This window comes from Orcinus orca, chromosome 6 (genome assembly GCF_937001465.1).
Source record: "Orcinus orca chromosome 6, mOrcOrc1.1, whole genome shotgun sequence".
NCBI classification, from domain to species: Eukaryota; Metazoa; Chordata; class Mammalia; order Artiodactyla; family Delphinidae; genus Orcinus; species Orcinus orca.
This window is the reverse complement of record NC_064564.1, coordinates 31,479,280-31,500,750: the sequence shown is the minus strand read 5'-3', so window position 1 is coordinate 31,500,750 and position 21,471 is coordinate 31,479,280. Positions and strand designations below refer to the sequence as shown.

General features: G+C 58.3%; 1 protein-coding gene across 2 annotated transcripts; it reads left to right on the top strand.

Moving 5' to 3' along the window:
• Positions 1 to 2,869: 2,869 nt before the first annotated feature.
• On the top strand, positions 2,870 to 14,067 carry NINJ1 (ninjurin 1). Of its 2 annotated transcripts, XM_012538360.3 has the most exons (5): positions 2,870 to 3,268; positions 10,878 to 10,892; positions 11,108 to 11,333; positions 12,154 to 12,316; positions 13,476 to 14,067. In XM_012538360.3, the coding sequence occupies exons 1-4, from the start codon at positions 3,194 to 3,196 to the stop codon at positions 12,306 to 12,308; spliced, it is 471 nt and encodes a 156-aa protein (XP_012393814.1). In that variant the 5' UTR covers positions 2,870 to 3,193; the 3' UTR covers positions 12,309 to 12,316; positions 13,476 to 14,067. The 2 variants fall into 2 exon arrangements, with proteins under 2 accessions (XP_012393814.1, XP_004284155.1); XM_004284107.4 differs by lacking the exon at positions 10,878 to 10,892 and having other exon boundaries at positions 2,878 to 3,268.
• The last annotated feature ends 7,404 nt before the right edge of the window (positions 14,068 to 21,471 follow it).

Below are 21,471 nucleotides of genomic sequence, written 5' to 3'. Positions count from 1 at the left end.
GCTTCACCTGGGCTGGGTCAATTCATCTTCACAGCATCCCCATTTTACAGACAGTAAATGTATCCCCAGTCACACAGCTCAGAAGGGGCAGGTGAACTCAGCATCATGCTGCATGTGTGCGTCTGCACATGTACGTTGGCTGCACATGCAGCCTCTCTATCACGTGTGTCTCTCTGCTGGAGCATAGCTGCTGGCCCTGTCCCTCCCCAGCCCACCCCGTCTCCTGGGACATTACCCAGTGGTCACTTCCCCATGGACCCAAGCCTCGTGGTCAGCATCTGGGAACCGGCCTTGGACAGTCATGCTGGTCTCTCCAGCATTAGAATTTGAAACCAGGTAGATGTGGGGACACACAGTAGGCACTGCCCCTTTCAGTCTGTCCTGGGAACAATCTGGTAAACAGACACAGCATAGGCAAATGAAAATGACAAAGCAGACAAGGGAAGTCCCTCCCTGAGGACAGGCACGCCTGGAGAATGAGACCCTGCCCAGGGCTGACCAAGCCCCCCACAGGTCTACCCTGGGAAGGTGAAATGCCTGCCTGGGTCCCTGGTGGTCAGTACAGAGCACAGTTACAAACCCAGGTCTAAACGCCCAATTATTCCACCATGATCTTTCCTGGCTTCCGCCTTTTGGACAGAGGGAATAATGAACCTCAGCACAGAGCTGCCATGTGGCCCACATGAGAGACCCCTATGACACCCACAGAAACCCTTTCACTCAGCAAACAGGCAGGAACAAAGCCCTCTCCTCCCACCTCTCTTCACCTGCCCCATCCCCACACCTGGGGCCTCCCCTGCAACCTCAGAGCCCTCTCCTGGCTGCCCTCTCCCTGGCCCCTCCAGGAGCCAGCACTGCCCCTAGGGCAGAGAGGCTAGTGCTTTTGTATGAATAATACCAACTTAAAAACTCTGGATTTCCAGCTGCTCATGAATAGTTAGTTAGCTGTGGGTTATGTGAGAATAACAGTAACTACTACTTGTAATGGCCACCATGCCCAGGCCTGATCAGACCCCCAGGCACTGCTGCGTCCCCACTCATGGTGGCTTTGTGAACTAGGACTGAGGCAGTAGCCACCTCTGTGAGCCTCAGTTTCCTTAGCTATGAAGTGGGCCAACAGCAGTTCCTCCTTCACAGGACGGCTGTGTGTGGGCAGAACTGATGTCCCATTGGGATGCATTGGGCCCTCAGCGGTGCTGCGACTGGGCAGGCCCTGCTCACACCTGCACAAAAGGGAGGGCTATTGGTCTGAACTGTGGGCTGCAGGACTTCAGGGCTAAGGTCAGGACAAGCTCGCAGGGCAGCCCATACAGACCCTAGACACTAGGCCCCCACCATGGGCAGAGCACTGAAGAACCAAATCCAAACACCTCATTGAACAGAGAAGGAAACCAGCCACATCATACAGCGGGCGAGCGCCCGGCTGGGTTCAGCCAGTGCTGTGGGCACCCCACAGCCCCCAGCCTGTCCCCCACCACAAATGGTTTGGACATGCCAGCAGGTCAGGAGGAGGACCTGGTGCAGGGTTTAGCGGAAGATTCCTTTTTCTGATAAATCTCCAGGGTGACTTGCATTTTCCATGCCTTCTATTTCACTTTCAAAACTCCCTCTAGCAGCGGGGGTGAGGCTCTGGGCAGGGGGAAACAAGGAGGGTCCAGTGTGGAGGGCAATCACAGGTTAGACAGGCACTAGGTTACAACGCCCATGGGTACCCACCTGCTGGCTGGGTAGACTAGCCGGGAGAGCATCCAGTCCACTCTTACAGGACTGCACAATCTCCCCAGTTCTGAGCGTGGCCCTCCTGGGTCTCTTCCCAGCTGTGCCTCAGTTTCCTCCCATCATGTGAGGGGGTAACACCTGCTTCCCAGGGCTGTAAGACAAAAAGTGATGCACCTGGCCCCACGCAGGGCTGTCCCATGCCACCTCCCATCTGCCCCAGAAGTCCTGTTCCAGCCCACAGCACCTAGAACAGGGCATGGCATACAGCAGGCACTCTGTGGTTACAGGATGAATGAATGAATCTCCACCTCCAGGCCAATGTAACTCACTATCTCCTGACCTTGGGCACCGCTGCTTACCCTCTCTGGTCTTTGGTTTATGTGGAGGGAGAAGGTCATGCCCACATGGCCTTGGTCTCCCTCGCAGGCAGGGAAGCTGACGCACAGAGGTCAAGCCACCTGCCTGAGCCACTCTGCTGAAGACATCAGCAGACACCGTGACAGACGGCGGAAAAGGGGCAGGGGTGGGGAGGGGGAGGGCGGCTCGACTAGGAGTTAAAAGCAGGTGGGCCTGGGAGCCGGGTCAGTGTCAGGACAGGAGAACACAGAGGCCTGTACTTTCGCATACCTGCCAGGGGAGATAATGCCTGGCCCCTTCGTACCTGCCTGGCTTCTGGGAGAGGCCCGCGTCCTGGCCGACAGAGCCAAGGGCTGGAGGAACCAACACGCTCAGGCCACCCCCGACGGCTGGCACGGGCACACACAGGGTGCCACCCCAAACAAGGGGGCCCTGCCTGAAGACACAGAGGCTGCTTCATGAGGGGCAACGGCGGGCACTGGCACACAAAGCGGGCCCAACCTGTGGTGATCCGCTCTCTGCCTCCCCCTTCCCTCCCCTCGTGAGTGCGTGGGAGGCCTTCATGCCCCCATTTCCTAGACGAGAAGGCCGAGGCTCAGAGGGTGTGAGACCCACACGACTCGTTGACTCAGGTTCCGGGTGCGGGGCGGACGATGTGTTGTCGAGACCTGCAGTGGGGCCCCCGGGGTGAGCCTCACCCCGTTAAAAAAAAAAAAAAACAAAACCCACACCCGCGGGAGCGCCCTCGGCAGTTAGCGAAGCGGCCGGGGAAAGGCCGGTTCTTGTCCTCGTTTTATGGATTAAAAGTGTCCACGACAGGAGCACAGAGGGCGACGTACTTTACCACGAACACGCGAGGTCCGGGGCCTAAGAGTGCCGAAACGCAGCGCGGGATTCCGCGGCCCTTGCCGCCCACGCTGAAAAGGAGAGCGGCAGTCTATGACCAGCCAGCCAGGCCTCCAGCCCCGGCCTGGGGGCGGAGTCTGAGGGCGGTGGCGTGCGCTGGGCGGGCCGGGGGGCGGGCCGACGGGAGGGGGCGCGGGTACGCAGCAGGGTCTCAAAGGCTGAGGCGCCGGACGCCCTGAGGCCCGGAGCAAGGCTGACCCAGCGCCGCACCATGGACTCGCGACCCGAGGAGTATGAGCTCAATGGCGACGTGCGCCCGGGCTCGCTTGGCTCCCCGGACGCCTCGGTAAGCACCCCTACCCCCGTGGCGCTCTGCGACCTTGGCCGATGCCCGCCCTCTCTGAGCCCGGCGCCAGCGGCCCCTAGGGACCTATGGGCACCGACCAGCTGCGCGCCGCGTCCTTAATGAGGGTGGCGGTGGTCGCCACGCCCCGTGCGTTCCGCCCCCTACCCGCGCGGTCGGGGGCCCCAGCGGTGGCCCTGGGGCTCCAGCCACCCCGGAAAGTGAGCGGGGGCGGGGGCGGTTGGCAAAATGCCGGACGTGGCCCGGGGCAGGTAGCGCCCACACCGAGCTGCACAGCCGAGGGGCCTGGGCGCCACCTTCCCTCCTCCCCCCGCCACTTCCCGCTGGCCCCTGTGTTCCCGGCTCCCACACCACACTCCAACTTTGCCTCTCCGCCGGCTCGATGCGCGCCCGGACTGGGCGGAGTGGATCTCGGCTTCTGGGCCCCAGGCCAACAGCGGGCAGACAGTTACGTCACCCACGGTGTCCACGGAGACCGCACAGTCTTGTGCGTGCCCTGATGGGGAACTTGGTGCCACTGTGGCCCCTCTCCTCTCTCCACCCGCACGAGAGGCTCTATTCAGAGCCTGCCCTGCTGGCCTGGAAGCACTGTGGGCATGGGGCAGGCCCTGGCAGTGGTCCCATATTACAGCTGGTACCCTCCCACCCTGGGGTCCTGTCCCACTGGCAGGGCCAGAGTAGCGGTTCCTAACTGGCTTTGCCTTGGACTAGCACTTCCCCAGGGCCTCTGTTTACGGCGCAGTCCTGAGCACGGCCCTCCCAACTTGTTGACTTTGGACGTTCTTTCAGTTTCTGACCCCCCGGGGATGGGGGTAGGGACGGTGGCCAAGTGCGCCTGACTGAGGCAGAGACTGGCCCTGCTCAGGTGTGGGTGACCAGTCCTAGGCGATGTTGTAGTAACAGGCCACGTTTAGGGGATGGGGGGAGAACATGTGGGGCAAGCAAGGCCTTGGACTGGGGAACGGGCCCTCAGCAGGCAGGATGGGTGTGCTCAGGGATCACTGCGTTCATTGGCTTTGGGACCAGTTGCAGTTGCTGCAGCCCTGTACCACTCAGTCTGAGAGCTGAGACCAGTCCAGACGGAGAAGCCACGGCCAAAGTGCTGAACTCCCAGGGGTTGGTTCTGAAGGCAGGTGGGAGTGGGGTCAGGAAGGCTTCCTGACCAGTGGGGACATTGGCACTGGAATGGGGTACAGGTATGCCTGGGAAGGGCATCCCAGGCAGGGAGAACAGTGAGAGAAAGGCCCAGGGGCTGGACCACCAAGTATCAATACATTGGAGCTGGGGAGCTGGAGGTGGTATGGGAGGTCAGACCTTGCCAGCTATGGAGGCCATGGAGGGGCTGGAAGCTCATGTGACCGTGAACACATTCTTCCAGGGTGGCTCCAGTCACAGGCAGGGAGGCTCTGGGAGAGATGGTCAGTACTGAAGGCTGCTCTGCTCACCCTGCCTGGGGCCCAGGCCCACGCAACACTGCTCTCCAGCCTCCGCCTTCCCCTTCCCACCCTCAGGACCTGCCTCACTGTGTTCTTGAGCACATCACTCTGTGTCTCAGTTTCTCATTTGTGAAACGGGGTGACAGTAGTGCCTCCCTCAGAGGGTTATGGTGAGGATTAAATGGGCTAATGCGTGTGAAGTGCTGTAGGAAACTGGGCACACAGCGTTGTTAACATTCCTGCCTGCCACACAAGACCCTCTCCCAAAGATGAAGCCCAGGCAGGGTTTGGAAAGGGCAGCACCTTCCCTCAGGTGCAATCCCTGTGGACAGGCATGGCCCTCCCCCTGCACCTCACCTGGCTTTTCCACAGCCTTCTCTCCCAGCAGTCCCTCCCTGAATCTGAGCCCCAAGCTCCTGCTTGAGGAGGGGTAGAAAGGCTTGCTGGGAGGAGGGGCAAACCCAGGATCTTCAGATGTGTCCCCACTTAAGCAAGAGCCCCAGACAGCAGGGTGTGTGGGCTGGGTCACCACTATGTCCTTGGCTGCAAGAGGACTGAGTGGGAGGCCCAGGCCCAGAGCCGCCATCAGTCTCAAGACGCCCTGCCATGCGGCCTTGGGCAAGTGCAGACCCTCTCTGAACCTCAGTTTCCTCCTCTGTGAAGTGGGGCAGGATCACTCACCTCCCAGGGTGGCTGGGCTCAGGGAAGAGTTATATGTGTAATCCATGGGCAGATGAGCCCTGTCGGGCCAGGGTGGTGGGGGAGCTCTGCAGATGTCCCCCTCCCCGTGCCCCATATCCCTATGGCCTCCACACAAGGCCCGTCTGCTCGGATGCCCCGCAGGAGTGAGTTGGAGTCTTCACTAAGTCAACTCACTTTCGGCTGGCAGCAGCAGGAATAGTAAACATCAATTTTATTGTGAAAATAAATGTGGTCCTTGACTGTGTCATGCACGGGGATTTACTGTGTCATGCACAGGGGGCAGCTGCGTTGGACCCTGCAGCAGACTCTGGGACCACAGCCAGCTGAGGACACAGCACGGAGGTGGCAGGACAGGGTGCAGTGAGGCTCCTGGGGCCACATTTGGGCTTGGAAGCCAAGTCCTGGGAGGGAGGGGTGCGTGCACAGCCTCAGCTGCTGGGGGAAGTTTGCTCCTTTTCTCTTAAACTTTTTTTTTGGCTGCGCTGCACGACATATGGGATCTTAGTTCCCCAACCAGGGATCGAACCCATACCCCCTGCATTGGAAGCATGGACTTTTAACCGCTGGACCTCCAGGGAAGTCCCAAGTTTGCTCTTTTTCTCATTTCTGCTCTCCTGGCAGATCCCGAGGCTGGTGGGGTCTTGGCCGTGTTCCAAAAGGCAGCCCTGATGTGGCTGCGGGGTTACTGCTGGCCATTGCTGAGTCCACAGGAAACGGGACTGCCCAACCCAGCCCAGCTGCAGCAGGGAACCCCCCCGCCCCCCACCCCAGGAAACTTCCTGCCATGAACTCAGACATGGAGCAAGAGACATCTCGGGGCTGGCTGGGTGCAGACGGTGTGGGGACAGTGCAGGAGTAAGCCAGTGTGACCTGGAGCAGGCGGCTTCATGCTGAGTCCGGGTGGTGGCCACAATAACAGCTTATGCCCCGCACTAGTGGGTCAGACAAGGGACACCCCAGGTCCCAACAGATCCTATTCAGTCAGTTCTGCGGTCCCAGCCAGAGGCAAGGACACCAGAGCCCGCACATCCACTGTTGCCCACTGAGTCCAAGGGGAGGGGCCTTATGCAGAAGTGGCTGCGATAGCCCAGCATCTGGAGCTGGACCTCCAGTGCACCCCGGGTCTCACTCAGCTCATGCATTTTCTGGGGCTAGTACTTTCTCTTCCTTGTTATGGATTTTTTAAGCGGAATTAATTACAAATTGGTACAGTTCATTTTGGAGGCAACCTTTCAAAGTGGTGAAGCCTGGGTGGTGAGAAAGAGGAACATCCAGTCCTGCCCTGCACCAGCTGTGCTCTGACCAGCCACTGGGCCTCTGAGCCCTTCATTCACTCCCCTTTATGTGCCCATTTTATAGATGAGGAAACTGAGGCACAGACCAGTCATTCTGTTGGTCCGTGGTGTGGCAGGATATGGAGATGATAAAGGATAGGTGCTGATGGAAGGCCCACACCCCAGCTCCTCCCAGGGTAGCTGATGAACCTCATAGATTTATTGGGGGCTTGGTTCTACAGATATGCAATTGGGCTCTGGGAGCATGGGCAGGAATTCCCATGTGGGCTCCTTGTTCCATACTTGTACATGGGGTTTGGAGTCAGTGGCAGAATTGGGGCAGGAAGGATTGGTGGAAGTCCATAACCAAAACCCTGAGGGGTCCTGCAGGGGTTCAGTGGGCCATGGCCCTGGCCTGCCCTTGTCTCCCAGGGGAGCAGAGAGTGTACAGGCAGGAGGCTGGGGGTGGGCCAGACCTCCTGGGCCCAGCTGTAGGCCACGGGCAGCCCATCCAAGCCCAGGGTGGACTGGAGGATGCATTGTGCTGAAACTGGGTTCTCTGAGTACCACAGACCTGCTTTGAATCCTGCTTCTGTCCCAACTCCCCTCCCTGTCCAAGCTGAGGTTGCCCAGCAGTGTGACCCTGGGCCAGGTGGCCTGGGTCCCTGCAAGCTGCCTACCAATGGCTGGGATGAGACCCTCTGTCCACAGAAAGTGGGCTCAAGGAGCCAGCCCTGTGGGCATCTGCCGAAGTCAGCTCCCTCCCCACAGGCTCCTTCCTGGCTTTTAGGGGAAAAAGTCTGGCAGCCCCAAGCTTACTCAGCTTCTGGGATGCCGTTGAGGTTTCAGGGAAGTCCTCTTGGCCCTAGGGACACATTAAACTGGGTATTTGTTCCCTGCACTGCCCAGGTCATGGGCAGGGGTCTCGGTGAGAGGGTCCCAGCATGGCTTCTGGCAGCTGGGTGGGCAGGTGGGCTGTCCAGGCCCATAAAGCTCCGCACCTGTGAGAGGTGGGCTCTGACCGCCCCCCCAGCCCCAGTGACCTTCTCAAGATAGCAGCCTCCCTGGGATTCACCTGTGCAGCAGTCACCTCTAGGGCCCAGAGCTCCCTCCACAGCTCAAAGCCCCTCCGCAGAAGGCCTAGGACACGAGGTCAGGCATGGGAGAAGCGGATCAGCCCTGCAGCCTCCTCCCCACCCAAGCCCCTACCACACAAACCTCCTGGGCTCTCTGACCAGGGTGGACATGAAGCTGTGCCATGTCCTGCGTGGCCCTAAGCTTTGAGGTGGAGAGGCTGGTTCAAATTCTGATCTGCCCCTCCCTCACAGTAGCCCTGGGTGAGCCCCCCTGAGCCTTAGTCTCCCACTCTATAGAATGGGAGAACAGTGCTCTTTCTCAGTGTTAGTGGGGGCACTTGGTAGGTTGTAGAGCTTCCCAGACTGTGGCCTGGGGTGTACAAATGGGGAAACTGAGGCCCAGTGAGGGGGAGCGTGTTGTCAAGGCTACACTGCCAGGCTATAGTGAGCTGGGGCTTGACCAGAGCTCCCCTCACCAGCCCCCTGGCCTGCAGCCTCTGGCCAGCACTCCTTATCACTGCACAGGTTGAACAGGAAGCAGATGGCCGTATGGGCAGGAAGTGCCCTGTATCATGAGGGGCACATGGCCTGGGGCCCTTGCTTCCTAACTGGGACCCTGAGACAGTGGCCAGATCCCCCAGAACCTCCTGGCATGTTTGCTCCGTGGCCCTGTTGCACACATGGGAGACTGAACCCCAGAGGGGCCTGGCTGTCCTGAGGTCACTCAGCTAGAGCCAGGGGCTGGGGACTTCTGAGCACTCAGGCTCACAGATGACCCAGACCCCAGACCCCCACTGCAGGCCCCAAGGGGACTGTCGTGTCAGCTCTCAGGGCTTCTGAGCCCTGGGACCTGGGTTCAAATCCCAGTGCAACCCTCACTTGCTATTGGCTTTGGACAAGGTTCCTCCCCATATAGCCTCAGTTTACCCTCGGTAAATGGGGCGTGAGGACGGGGGACTCCCTGGAGGAAAGCACCTAGCTAAAGGGTGAGTAAGATGATGGGCTGTGCCCTGGGCACCCAAGATGGAGGACAGCGGGGCACAGGCGCCCTGTGCTGGGGGCACTGCTGCTGATGGTGTCATTCTGTATTTGAATGTGCATGTGGCTGCATGGGCATAAAATATTTCAACAGTTCAAGAGAGCTCAGAATAAAAAGGAATTCTCCCTCCTCAGAAGCCTCCACAGTTAGCCTGGATGTGTACATATGTGTGTGTATGTGTGTTTGTTAATGCATATATACATATGTATTGTATATGTGTGTATACATGCGTCTGCATGTGTGCTCATCTGTGTTTGTGCATGTGTACTGTGTATACATGTTTGTGTGTGCTTACACACATATATGTATTGTGCTTGTGTGTAGATGTGTATTGGGTACTTACGTGTGTGTGGAAGACATTTTGGCACTTCTGGTTTATGAAACATAGGGGCACATGGCCAGCGGGCCAGTGTCTCCAGGATGCCCACACCCAGAGGAGCACACACATGGTGAAGCATGGCCAGATGGGCCGCTTTGCAAGAGCAGAGCTGGGAGACAGCCTGGTGCTTTTGGGGGGGAGGGCACAGACCCTGGGGAGGAGTGGTGTGCCTTGGGTGTTCTTGGTCCAGGGGTGTGGCCCACCCAGATGTGAGTGCAGCTGTAGGCCTGGCATGGAGAGGCAAAGGGGAGAGTTGAAGAAAGAAAGAGGAGACCTCAGGCTGCACGTGGAATTTCCCAAAGAGCAGGCCAGGGCCCTGGGTCCAGTGGAGGAGGCTTTCCCTGGGGGCTCTTGGGTCTAGAATTTTAAACCAAGTAGATTTGCTACTTAAGAACAACTGACACTGAGGGAAAGCAGGACATAGCAGAGCCGCCTACGTTCCTGTCCTCCCTCCTGGGCATGTTATTCTAGATTAAATTTAAAAGACATAATGTAAAAATGATGACCCCGCCCTTCTGTAGTTCTGTAATTTCCACGGTGAAATATCTCCAGCTGCAGAAGGTAGAGGCTTGCCCTCCCCAGAACCCCCACCTCCCATCCCTGCCTCTTTCATGACTCTAGAAACAAGATCTGAATGGCCCCAGGAGGCCTAGTGGCTCAGGGATTCCTGTGGACAAGTGGCCAGGGCTGAGGGGTACAGATTTGTCCTGGGAGGTTGGGGAGGGGCCTGGCCAGGGGCAGCTTGAGGAGAGCAGATGGGCTGGATACAAAGAGGAGGCCTGGCAGCTTACAGCTGGCTTCAAGTGAAACAGCCGCCCCAAGAGGTAAACTCCAGTCCTGGGAGGGGTCTTTGTGGCCTGGACTCCAGCCTCGGAGGCAGACCTTCTCCTGCCTAACTACCCTCCCCCCTCCTGCCCTGGGACAGAAGAGCCTATCCTACAGGGGGAGTCAGCTCTGGGTGGGGCCCTGGGGCATGGAGGGCCCTTGGGAGGGACAGGGGCCCTGGCCTTGAGGACTGGGGATGTTCTCAGGCAGAAGTGAGGGAAGTTATCAGAACTTGTGTTCCTGTTTTATCAACGTGAACATGAAGGCAGAATGAGCCCTGGAGATCCACTGTGCAGCATGTCGTGACCAGTACAGCACTCTAAGGGTGATATTAGTATTATCACAAATACTAATAATAAAGGGTCAGGAGAAGACTCTGGATGTGTGGTGGCCTGGATGTGGTGATGGTGTCACAGTACACACTTAGCTCCAAACTCTTCAAGTTGTTCACGTTTATTAGGTACAGTTTTTGTGTGTCAATCACACCTCAGTAAAGTGGTTTTAAAAATTTTTTTAATAAAAATTAAGGAAGAAGCTAAGCTCAGTTGCATTGTAGAATGCTGAGGCATCTGTTGAGCACCTGCTGTGTGCCTGCACAGCTGGGAGATGGCCTGGGTGGATCGGCCATCCCAGGAAGACTTGTTTCAGGTCTGGGCGAGTATGCAGGGATCTGGAATCCAGATGCCGTCATGTCACTTCCCGCGCTGGCACCAATCACCTCCTGGAGAGGAGGGCAGGCAGGGGCATGCAGGGGAGGCTGCCAGACGGCCCCGCCCATGGCAGGCAGACAGTTGGCGGCATTTTCCCATCTAACACCAGAGTGTGTGCTAAGGTTGTGTTTTGTTTCCTTTCTCTTCCAGGACTTGATTCCTAGGGTGGGTCTTGCAGGGGCTGCACAGCCTTCTCTGGGCCTCTTGTTCTATTAATAAGCACTTCCCTTTCGAGCCCTTATCTGGGCCCTCACCTGCTGATCCGATCAACCCCCACATCCCTGGGAAGGAGACCAGGCTCAAAGGGGGGGACACCAGGGTGGGCCCAGGCCTGCAGCCCCCTGCCGCAGAGCCCAGGCTGACCGCCCCCCTCCCTGCAGCCACCCCGCTGGGGCAGGAACCAGCCCATCAACATGAACCATTATGCCAATAAGAAGAGTGCGGCCGAGAGCATGCTGGACATCGCACTGCTGTTGGCCAACGCCTCCCAGCTGAAGGCTGTCATCGAGCAGGGCCCTGGATTCGCCTTCTTCATCCCCCTGGTGGTCCTCATCTCCGTCTCCCTCATGCTGCAGATTGGTGTGGGCGTGCTGCTCATCTTCCTTGGTGCGTGCCTGGGCAGGGGGCCCCAGCAGTGGGAGGGCCCTGGGGTACCCCTGCCCCACGGTCAGCTGATTCTGCCTGCACGCACCTTGGGATGCGTCACTTACCCCACTGAGTGTTTTCCAGGCCCTCACAGAGCTGCACGGGAGCCCTGGCCCTTCTCACTAGGCACGTAGTCCAAAATGTAGCTCCCACCGTGGCCCCCAGAGGGACCCCATGTCTCCATCTTTCCACTCACCCAAGCTGAGGACACAGGAAAGTGTCATAACTATACTAAGAGTTGATATGTACTGGGCACCTACTGTGTACCCTCTAGACCTTATGGCGGTCCGTAGGGACTAGGTGGTAGTCCTGCCCCCAAGGTGAGGGTCAGGGCTAAGAGCAGCAAGAGCTTTGGGCTCCCCACAACCGCTGCCTGGCTGTGTGACCTCAGGCAGGTCACACGACCTCTTGGACCTCTGTTTCCTTGCCTAGAAAGTGGACATAAGGACAGCCTTGGGTAGGTGTGAGGATGGCTAGATTATCATTGCACCAGCACTCAGAAAGGTGCTTGCCTGTGCACGTTCGGCACATTGTGCCTTAAAATCCAAGCCTGGGCCTGGGCCTCCATGCCTTCCACTTCGTGACCAGGCACCAGGCCCCGCTGAGCTTCTGTTCACTGAACAAGGGGGAGTGCAGCGGTCAGGCCACAGATACCAGACTGCCCAGGCCAGAGCCCACTGTCTGTAATGTATTAAGGCAGCCATGTCTCTCTCTGGGGGACAGAAGAGGGCCCCTTGGTGTTGCACAGCCCTGGGCAGTGTCTGCTCCCTCTCGCCCACAGTCAAGTATGACCTCAACAACCCTGCCAAGCATGCCAAGCTGGACTTCCTCAACAATCTGGCCACCGGCCTGGTCTTCATCATCGTCGTGGTCAACATCTTCATCACTGCCTTTGGCGTCCAGAAGCCCACGATGGACATGGCACCCCGGCAGTAGGGGCTCGGGTGAGCTGTCAGGGCCGACCCCGGCAGGGTCTACACGTGGCTCCACCACGAGCCCACCCACTCACCCCACTGGGCCACCGACCCAGCATGGGGGACTCAGGGTCTTTCATGCAGAGCCCCTGTGACTGCGTCTGCCCTCACCTGGGCCTTGCAGGGTGGGCGCCCCTGGCCGTGTGCAACCCCACACCACACTCAGCCCACTGTCCTCGCTCAGAGAGACCCAGCGCCTGCCCAGGGTCACCCCACTTGGGAGCAGGAGCCACAAGGGAGTGGAGTGACCCTCATAACACACTCAGCAAGCCCCTACTATAGGGCCTCAGACACAGGCAACCCTGATTGTCATGAGGGCAGATGCAGAAGGTCAGTGGGTCTGGCATGTGTCATGTGTCCAGAGTCTGGAGCCCTGGCCAGGGCTGCACAACACAGGTCCACTCACCCTTGGGTCCAGCAGTCCTCGGGCCTGCCCCGGAGGAGAGGTGGGTGCCACAAACAGACAACTGTCCATCCACTAGCACAGCAGGGTGGACAGGAGACTGTCCCTACACAGCAAGCACCTATGTGTCAGGGGCATACTAGAAAACCTTACACATTGACCAAGTGGACGATGCCGTAAGATGCTGGGAGCAGGGCCTTTGTGTGGCCCCACTGTGAGCACCTGGCCTCCACTTGCCCATGCCATTGCTATTGGCCCCACCTGGCATCTGATTCACTGCCCAGCTGCTGGCACCAGTTTGTTGTTAAGTCTGTCCCGCGTGGAGGCCTCTGGATGCCAGCCTGCTCCCTCACTCATTGCATGATGACTGGGCCACTATTAATCACCTGCTTGTGTGCCCCAGACACAGTCCTGACTCTCCCCAAGCATCAGCCTAGCAAGGAGACCTTGTGGGCCCCACGGCACATGTCCACCCGCCGGCCCATGCTCTCAGAGGGCCCCTATCAGAGCGTGCTGGGACCCGGCTTTTAAATCCTGACAGCGACCCAGGAGGGGAAACTGGGGCTCTCCCAGGTCAGAATTGGGCTGTCTGATTCCGGAGTCGGAGTGACCCCAACATTTGTGGGCTGGTTGCCAGACACAACACTGAGGCAGGGTCACCAGAACAGAACTGGAGGCCCCTCTGGCCTTGGCGACCCTCATGCCTCTCCTCTCCCTTCTTTGCAGATGCCCCCGGATCGTGCCTGGCCGCAGCTGCCTAAACCCAGGAGGCGCCTTGCCCTTGAGGCCCACCCTCCTGTGCGCGCATTCCCCCAAACCGCCACAGCCCAGGCTGGCCCCGCTGGGCTGCATCCAAGCAAGCCACCCACGGTCAGGCCACTCTGGCCAGCACAGGGCCTGCCCATCCTCAGCTGCTCCTCCTCCTGGAGCATGGCGCGGTGAGGCCCAGAAGACAGAACTGTAGAGTCCTCAGCAAGGGTCATCGCTGCCGTGGACATGCAGCAGGCCCAAGGATGGGGGGACAAGAGGCTGGCGCCGTCTCAGGACATTTCCAGAGGGATGAGGAGGCGCCTGCCCTCTGCCAGTGCAGCAGTGTCCTGGCCTTGTGTGCTGCCCACCCTGAGTGACCCATGACCTCTGCACTTCCTGACCCAGGACCGTAGACCACCAGAGACCCCGTGGGACCCCCACCGTGGCCACTGACTCAGGCCTCACACCCTCTACCAGCAGTGACTCGGCAGGGCCCTACCCCTCCTTGGCGGTCTGAGCCCCCACTTTTCTAAGTACAAGTAACCAGTAAAGCTGATGCTCCTCCTCATGTGGCTCCCAGTGCCATCCTCCCCTCCCCCAGGCCTGGGTGCTGTGCACCGTGCCCCTCAGAGCACCAGCCTGTGCAGGCCTCCTCTCTCTCTCCCCACAAGCCTGTGACCTTTGTGGGGAGCAGCCTCTGTTGGCACCTCCAGACATCACCCCCATGTGTCCTCGGGGACTGGTGACCCCTGACCAGACCCTCACGGAAAGTTCCAGCACTCCCACATTCCCTGCAGTTTGCATGCCCACACAGGTCCCTTCTGCACCCACAGTACTGGCTCACCTTGTGGCGGTGCTGGGCACTGCTGGTCAATTGGGCCAAGGGGACTGAGGAGAGTGGGGCTGGTGCTAAGCAAGCCTCGACCCTGCAGAGGCACCAACAAGGGCCAGGTGCTGTCTCGGGGGGGCCTTGGGGCCACATCTCACCTGGCTGGGCCCTCCAGCTCCCTTAGTCCACCCTGTGGCCTCTAGGGCCTGAGCCCTCACTCTCTGCCCCCTTGTCACCTCCTTTCTGACTCCTGCTGGCCCCACCCCCTCATCTCCTTGAGGCAGCAATGCTCTTACTTGGTCCTCTCTAGGTGAGATACCTGAGAATCCCCTCCAAGCAACTGGAGCCCCGGGTGGGGATGCAGCCCCCAGGAGCTCCCAAGGCCCCTCCCCCATCACTTCTCTTGCCCTCTCCACTCTGAGCCTGGGGCAGCTCCAACACCTTGTTCCCTTAAGACATTCAGGTGACCCCACAGACTCTTCTGTGGGGCTGAAAATTCAACTCTGCACAAAGTGATTGATAAACAGGAGTGCTTCTGGATGTCTGGATGAGATGATCTAATCCTGGGCTTTACTTTAAATAAATAATCCAGGAAAAAACATAGGGAAATGGATGAAATAAGATTGAAAGTGCTAGTGGCTGCAGAGCTGGGGCCACGGGGCCAGCTCTCTGCTCTTCTGAGTGTCTGAATGTCCCATAAAGAAGGTTTTTAAAGGTGATCCACATATGGGATGAGGTCCATGAAGAAGCAAGACCAGCAGGTAGGCAGTGGGTGGACACATGTTCCCAGAGGATCCAATGAACCTGGGGCCACCCCAGCCAGAGGGGTCAGATGCAGAGCTGTGCAGGTGGCTGGGCCCAGGGAGCAAGTGGTACAGAGGACCACCTCTCCTGCCGCTCACTATGAGCACATCTTACCTTGGCTGTCTTGTTATTGCCAGGAAGCAGCAGAGGTCAGGCTCCTGGCTGTGAACCTTCCCTACCACCTGGCCCTCATGGTGGGTCCAGGATGGTGTCCGGGCCCATGCCCCCAGGTCCAACCCTGCCCAGGGCCCAGCACAAGTGGATGCTGCCCAGCACCACGTGCCTGGTATAGCCTGGAGCAGTCTGTGGCTTGTGGTGTGGGCTGGCTGGCAGCCACACCAGACGGATGCCAGCCTGTGTGGACCATGGACGTGGCCAACAGATGGCCTAGTTCCTCCTTTGGCCAGGACAGGAAGCTGGCCCAGATGTGGCCAGAGAGGTTAAGCCCCAGATGGCTGGACTGGGTCCCAGGTCACCAAGCCAGGCTGGCCTCCACGGGTGCTACGGGCACTGGGGACAGGGCATGACAGTGGGTGGGTCTGTGCATCCCAGCCCCCTACAGCCCCTACCCCAGCTGCTGCCCCAACAGGTACACATGACTGCCCCCCCACCTGCCCCCCCACCAGCACCCAGGCTTATGCCTCTACAGTTCTGGCCCCCTGACCCTCACTCCAGATGTCTTCCTGTCTTAGGCCCATGGCACGTGCTGCTGCTCTCTCGGGTCAGGGCTGTGCCCTGAGGTCTTCCCCACTGGCCCTCCTGACCACCACTGCTGGTCACTGTCATGGTGGGCCATTTGGGTTTACTCTGCCTTTGGGGCCATTGGCTAGCGTCACTGCCCACAGTGTCCCCCTGGGGCCCATATCTGAGCCCTGACTACCCCTGCACCGTCTGGCCCAAGACCAGGGCTGCTCCCTGAGAAGGAGGGTCCTGCCCACCATCTCCCTGAAGGCTGAGGGAGCTCTGCCTGAGCTGGGGGAGGAGGTGGACCCCTACTCATACTTGCACTTCTATTTGGTCTGACCTGGCTCTCCCACTGGTTGCAACCACCCACAGCCTATGTCCCCAGCACTGTGTCTGACATACAGTAGGTACTTAGTAAACATCTGCAATAGATTCACTCCTCCTCGAGTTCCGAGCCCTGTGCATGTGTCACAGTGGCCAAGGGATGGACAGAAAACCGAGGCCCAGAGGGCGAGTCAGGGCCAAGCCAGACCCAGGGGGGTGTGACAACCCTCAGGGAGTCCTCCGAGACCCTAACACATCCACTGCTTGTTAACTACCCCCTCTGCCCTACCATGCAGCTGCCCCACCCGGGGACATTTCTCTGCCCTCCCTGGGGATGGCAGAGACCCTTAAGGAGTAAGAAGCAAGGAAACATACGTGCCAAGTTGGGGGACTCCACAGAGGGACACACAGGGAAGTCAAGAGCCGGGGAGCTCTCAAGACCGATGCTCTGGGACCCAGGACTGGGAGGGAGCCCCAGGAAAAGACAGGCTGTGGTGCACGAGCCCTGAGGCCACGTGAGCTGGGGCTGGCCTTGAAGGAGTGTGGGGTGGTCAGTGCAGGGGAGGGGGCAGTCATGCAGAGCTTGTTGAGCAAGCTCTGGGGGGACTGTGTGCGTAACCTTCTTACTGTAAAAGATAGATGATGACTGATGGATGAATGGATGACAAAAAGATGATAGATTGATGGACAGATGGATAGATGATGATTATAGATAGATAGATAGATGATAGATAGACAGATAGATGATAGATAGGGGTAGGGATAGATGAGTCATCCCCAGGTCACCCCTGGCAGAGTCACCAGATGAGGAAGTAGCTCTGTGCCAGTGGAAGCCCAAACAGGACCCCTCTGTCCCTCCGGGAACCCTTGTTCTTGTCTCCTCATTTCTCATGTCCCCTGCATATGTCCAAGGACACCACAGTTTATTCCTGCCTGGCTCAAACCCTGGGAGTATTCTAGGTCCATTTCACTCTACAGGTTCTCCTTCCCTGACTCTCCATCCCCACTGTCCACCCTTCAAGGCCATGGCCCACTTGACCTGGGTGGGGGGAGGACAGGGTAAGTCGGGGGGCTCTGAGGAAGGTAGGCCAGGATGGGATGGGGGCCAGTGGACCAAGAAGGTGGACTTTTGCTGCAGGATTGGGTCCTTCCTCCTTCCCACACCTGCCACACCCACCTACCCATTTCCCTCCCCTCTCTCTCAGGCACCTTCTCTCCCACCTGCCTTTAATTGAACTTAGTTCCTCTTTTCTCACCACATTATTTATAAAAATCAAGGAGCTGAATGTTTTAACATTTTTCTTCCCTTTCTCTCAAGTATTTATTTCATGGGAAACTAAGCTAAGCTGCTGGACCTGTGTGTGGCCCAGGGGACATGCCCCATGGCAGCCCCCTAGGCCCTGCCCCAGCCCTTGGTGTCCTCAGAGGGGAGACGGGGCTCCAGTCCTGCCTCCAGGTGGAATGAGAATTGAGGTCCCAGCTGCCACGTGGCCAGTGATGAGGAAGGGCCCCTGCTCCGTGCTCCCAATCCCCCATCCAGTCTACAAGACTGGGGTCCCAGAGCCCATACAGCAGGGACCTGACCCAGCGCTTGGTCAGGCCTGGGGTTTATGCAGAGGTTTTGGGGGCACAGGGTGAGCAGTATCTTCTCTGAGTTAGTCCACAGAGCACTGACCTGGCGGGAACTGGATATAACAACCCCGGATTCCAACAGTGTCAGCACCCACACCTGAACCCTGTGCCCTCTCCCCAGAGGGAAACCCTGCATTGTGCAAATTGCAGTTGCATTTCTGGTTCCACAAACACCAGCCTGTGACCTCACCCGGCCTGAACCACATCACTCTGGCAAGAGTATCTAGGGCCCTAACTCCCTCCATCACAGGTCCACTACTCTTCACACACACACCTCCTTCTTCACAGACACACTTCTCCCAAATGCCCGCATCACTTCCGTCCCTCCCATACTCCTCACACCCTCCCTCATTCCTCTCCCTACACATGGGGGTTCTTCCCCACCCCAGGCAGACTGGAGATGGGACAGCCATCCCAGCACTGTGATAGCCAGGATGAGGAACTACTCTTTTCTTACTAGAGTTTTTGGGGGACTTTCCTGATAGAGATGGCATTTTACCAAAGACCCAGGTTGAGTAGATGGGGGGTGGAGGGCGGATGGTTAGTAAAGTGTTCCTGCTGAGGGAAGAGCATGTGCAAAGGTACAGAGGCATGGATCATGGTCAGTTCCAGTTGTTGAGGTATGGAGGTGGGGACGGGGGACAGAGGGTCAGGGGGCCAGCAGGGGAGACTGTGGCCCATGGTGCCTTTCACACCCTGATGGACTTAATGCATTCCATGTCATGGTTACTGACTGACAAGGTGGTTGGCAGGGCGTGGCCTCATGCGGGGAGGTACTGTGCCTAGACATGGATGCCCCATTGTTCTACCTCCCTCAGTCCCAGCCCAGGAGTGCAGGCATTGTATGGCAGCAACCAGCCAGGGGCAGGCAGATGGCAGAGGGGCCTGGCTGCTGGTCTGGGCTGTTGTCGCAGACTTCAGCTGCAGGCACGGAGTCCAGGCACGGTCGGGGAAGGGGCCGTCGAGGCGGGGATCCACAGAAGGGTCCAAGAACAGCCTGAGCTCGGGGGCTGCTTTGGACCTCCAGGGCAAGGCCTTGGTAGGTCATGGATGGAAGGAGAAAGTCAGCAGTCACAAGAAGTAGCCCAGCTCGAGCCAAGGGAATAGGTGTCCTGGACTGTCACAGCTCACCAGACGGGTCCTGAGACCTGGGACAGGCACTCACCACCCCCCACTCAGGGGATGGAACCCTGCCACAGGGTCTCACAGGTCTCGGGGGGTGGACAGTACCCAGGACTTCCCTGCCATAGGCCTGCGGGGCCTGTCTCTGGGATGTTCCCTCAAAGGTGCTGTCTTAGTTCGGGGCTGCTATAACAGAGGCCACAGACTGGGTGCTGTATAAACATTTATTTCAGGGGGTTGGAAGGCTGAGATCAAGGCACTGGCTTATTCAGTGTTTGCTCTGCCTGCACCCTTCACACAGTGGCCTCATTTACTTTTACCCAGATGTCTCTATCACCTACAGTCAGGCGTCTGTCACCTTCACCCAGTAGTGCCCTTTACCTAGTTTGTGTCTGTCACTTTCACCAGGCATGTGTCACTGTTACCCAAGCGTGTCTGTCAGAGAGCAGGACAAGCATCAAGAATACCCCAGGCGGGCTTCCCTGGTGGCGCAGTGGTTGAGAGTCTGCCTGCCGATGCAGGGGACACGGGTTCGTGCCCCGGTCCGGGAAGATCCCACATGCTGCGGAGCGGCTGGGCCCGTGAGCCATGGCCGCTGAGCCTGTGCGTCCGGAGCCCGTGCTCCGCAACGGGAGAGGCCACAACGGTGAGAGGTCCGCGTACCGCAAGAAACAAAAACAAAAACCAAAAAACAAGAATACCCCAGGCATCTGCCCAGGAAGCAATTACCCTCAGAATCAGAATCCTGCTCGCTCACAATGGATGGAGGGGCTACAGACTGGACAGGACATGCTGGGCTGGGCCTCAGGGGTCTGCTGACCTCGAGAACCCCTGCCACCTTCTGAGCTCAGAGTCTGGAGCAGGTGCAGGGACTAGTCCCCCGGTCTGGCTGGCCAATCGGGAAGGTGGCCTCCAGTGTCTCTGCAGCAATAAGAGCCAGTTTACATGGGGAACTGTCTGCAAGAGACCTGGAGTGCGGTGCAGCCAGTTTACATGGGGAACTGTCTGCAAGAGACCCTGAGGAGGCTGGAAGGGAGTGGGCACGTTCACAGCATCCCTAACCCTGGACCCTGAACAAGATCAAGAGGAACCTTCACGTGGTGCGCAGCCATTGGGGGATCCGTTCAGCCCATTCAGCTCAGGGTGGCACCTGTGTCCTCCCCACTGAGCACAGACAACTGCACTCCTTTCACCCAATGGGAGTCTGTCCCAGAGAGAACATGCATTAGCTATGCCTTCCAGCAAAGTGGTAAATTCATGAAGCAATTTCCAGAGAACAGTACTTGGAACAGTGCTATCCAGCCTAGGATATCCATGCTCAAGGACAGGTCCCAAGGTTGTGTCCCTTTTTACAGATGGGTAAACTAAGGCTCAGAATTCGGAGACACACACCCACAGCCTGCAGTGCAGAGGTGGAGGAGCGAGTGGGAAGCTGCACTGTCCCAGGCTTCAGGGCAGAAAGGAGAGCTCCTATGCCTGGCTCTCCCTTGCCCTGGCCCTCACTTTAATGGCTGGGCATGCAAATGAGTGAACTAGCTCACGAGCTGGCTGAATGAATCAGCCAGAGACCATGTCCTGAAGCTGATTCCTCTGCCTCCCATCTTGTTTCCTTCCCACATGCTCTGAGAGACTAAAACCTGGGAGTGGAACCCCTCCTGGGGCCCCAATGGTAGCGTCGTTCCTGGAGTCAGGCTGTGGGTTCCTCCGGAAACCCCCTATGGAAAATGCAAGCTCATGATGATTCTTGGGTTGACAAACATACTTCTGTTTCCCCAAAGAGGCTGGAGAGGGACGAGCTGACAGGGTGGGGGCAATGGGGAGAGGAGCCCATCAGGGGCCAGGCCCAGGCCCTGGCAGCCCATGCCTAGTGCGGTGCATGTGTGTATCTGAGCACTGTGCACTTGTGCACGTGCACACTTTTCGTGTATGTGTGCATGTATGTTTGTATGCCTGTGTGTGCACGTGTACGTGTGTGGGGAGGGCACTCTTGGCAGCTGTGCGGTCCTGGGCTCTGAGCTTCCGCTCCCTCATCAGTAATGAGGGTGGTGACAGGGGTCCACATAAAAGACAGGTGCCAGACAACCACAGCCTGCAGGAGGGTAGTAGGCACTGGGGACGTGGCTCACAGGGCCCCCAGAGCCAAAGGCAGAGCACACTCTTGGACATGTACACTCACCCTCTTGTGTCCACGAGGGACATTCCCATGACAAGATCCTGAGCCGGAGGCTGGCAGGTGAGACAAATAGGTACAAACACCCTGGTCAAGGGGACAGGCCCATGTCCCCAAGACAAATACAGGGGCTCAGCTCTGAGGACAAGGTGCTGGGTATGGCCAAACCCCAGGCTGTTGGGGGAGGGCGTGAGGAGTCAGAGTCCAAGACTTCAGATGGCACAATTACATTTTTCACCTCTAAAAGTTCTAGAAGTTTTTGTGGACTCTTTTTTTTCTGTCTCAACCTCCTCTCCACCTGGGATCAGGGACAAGACTTTGTGTTCATTTCTAGGCTCTGACCATATCTGTGTCAACTGAACCCTCCCCAGACCCGCCAAGCGCGGGTAATCACCTCCCGGGGGGAG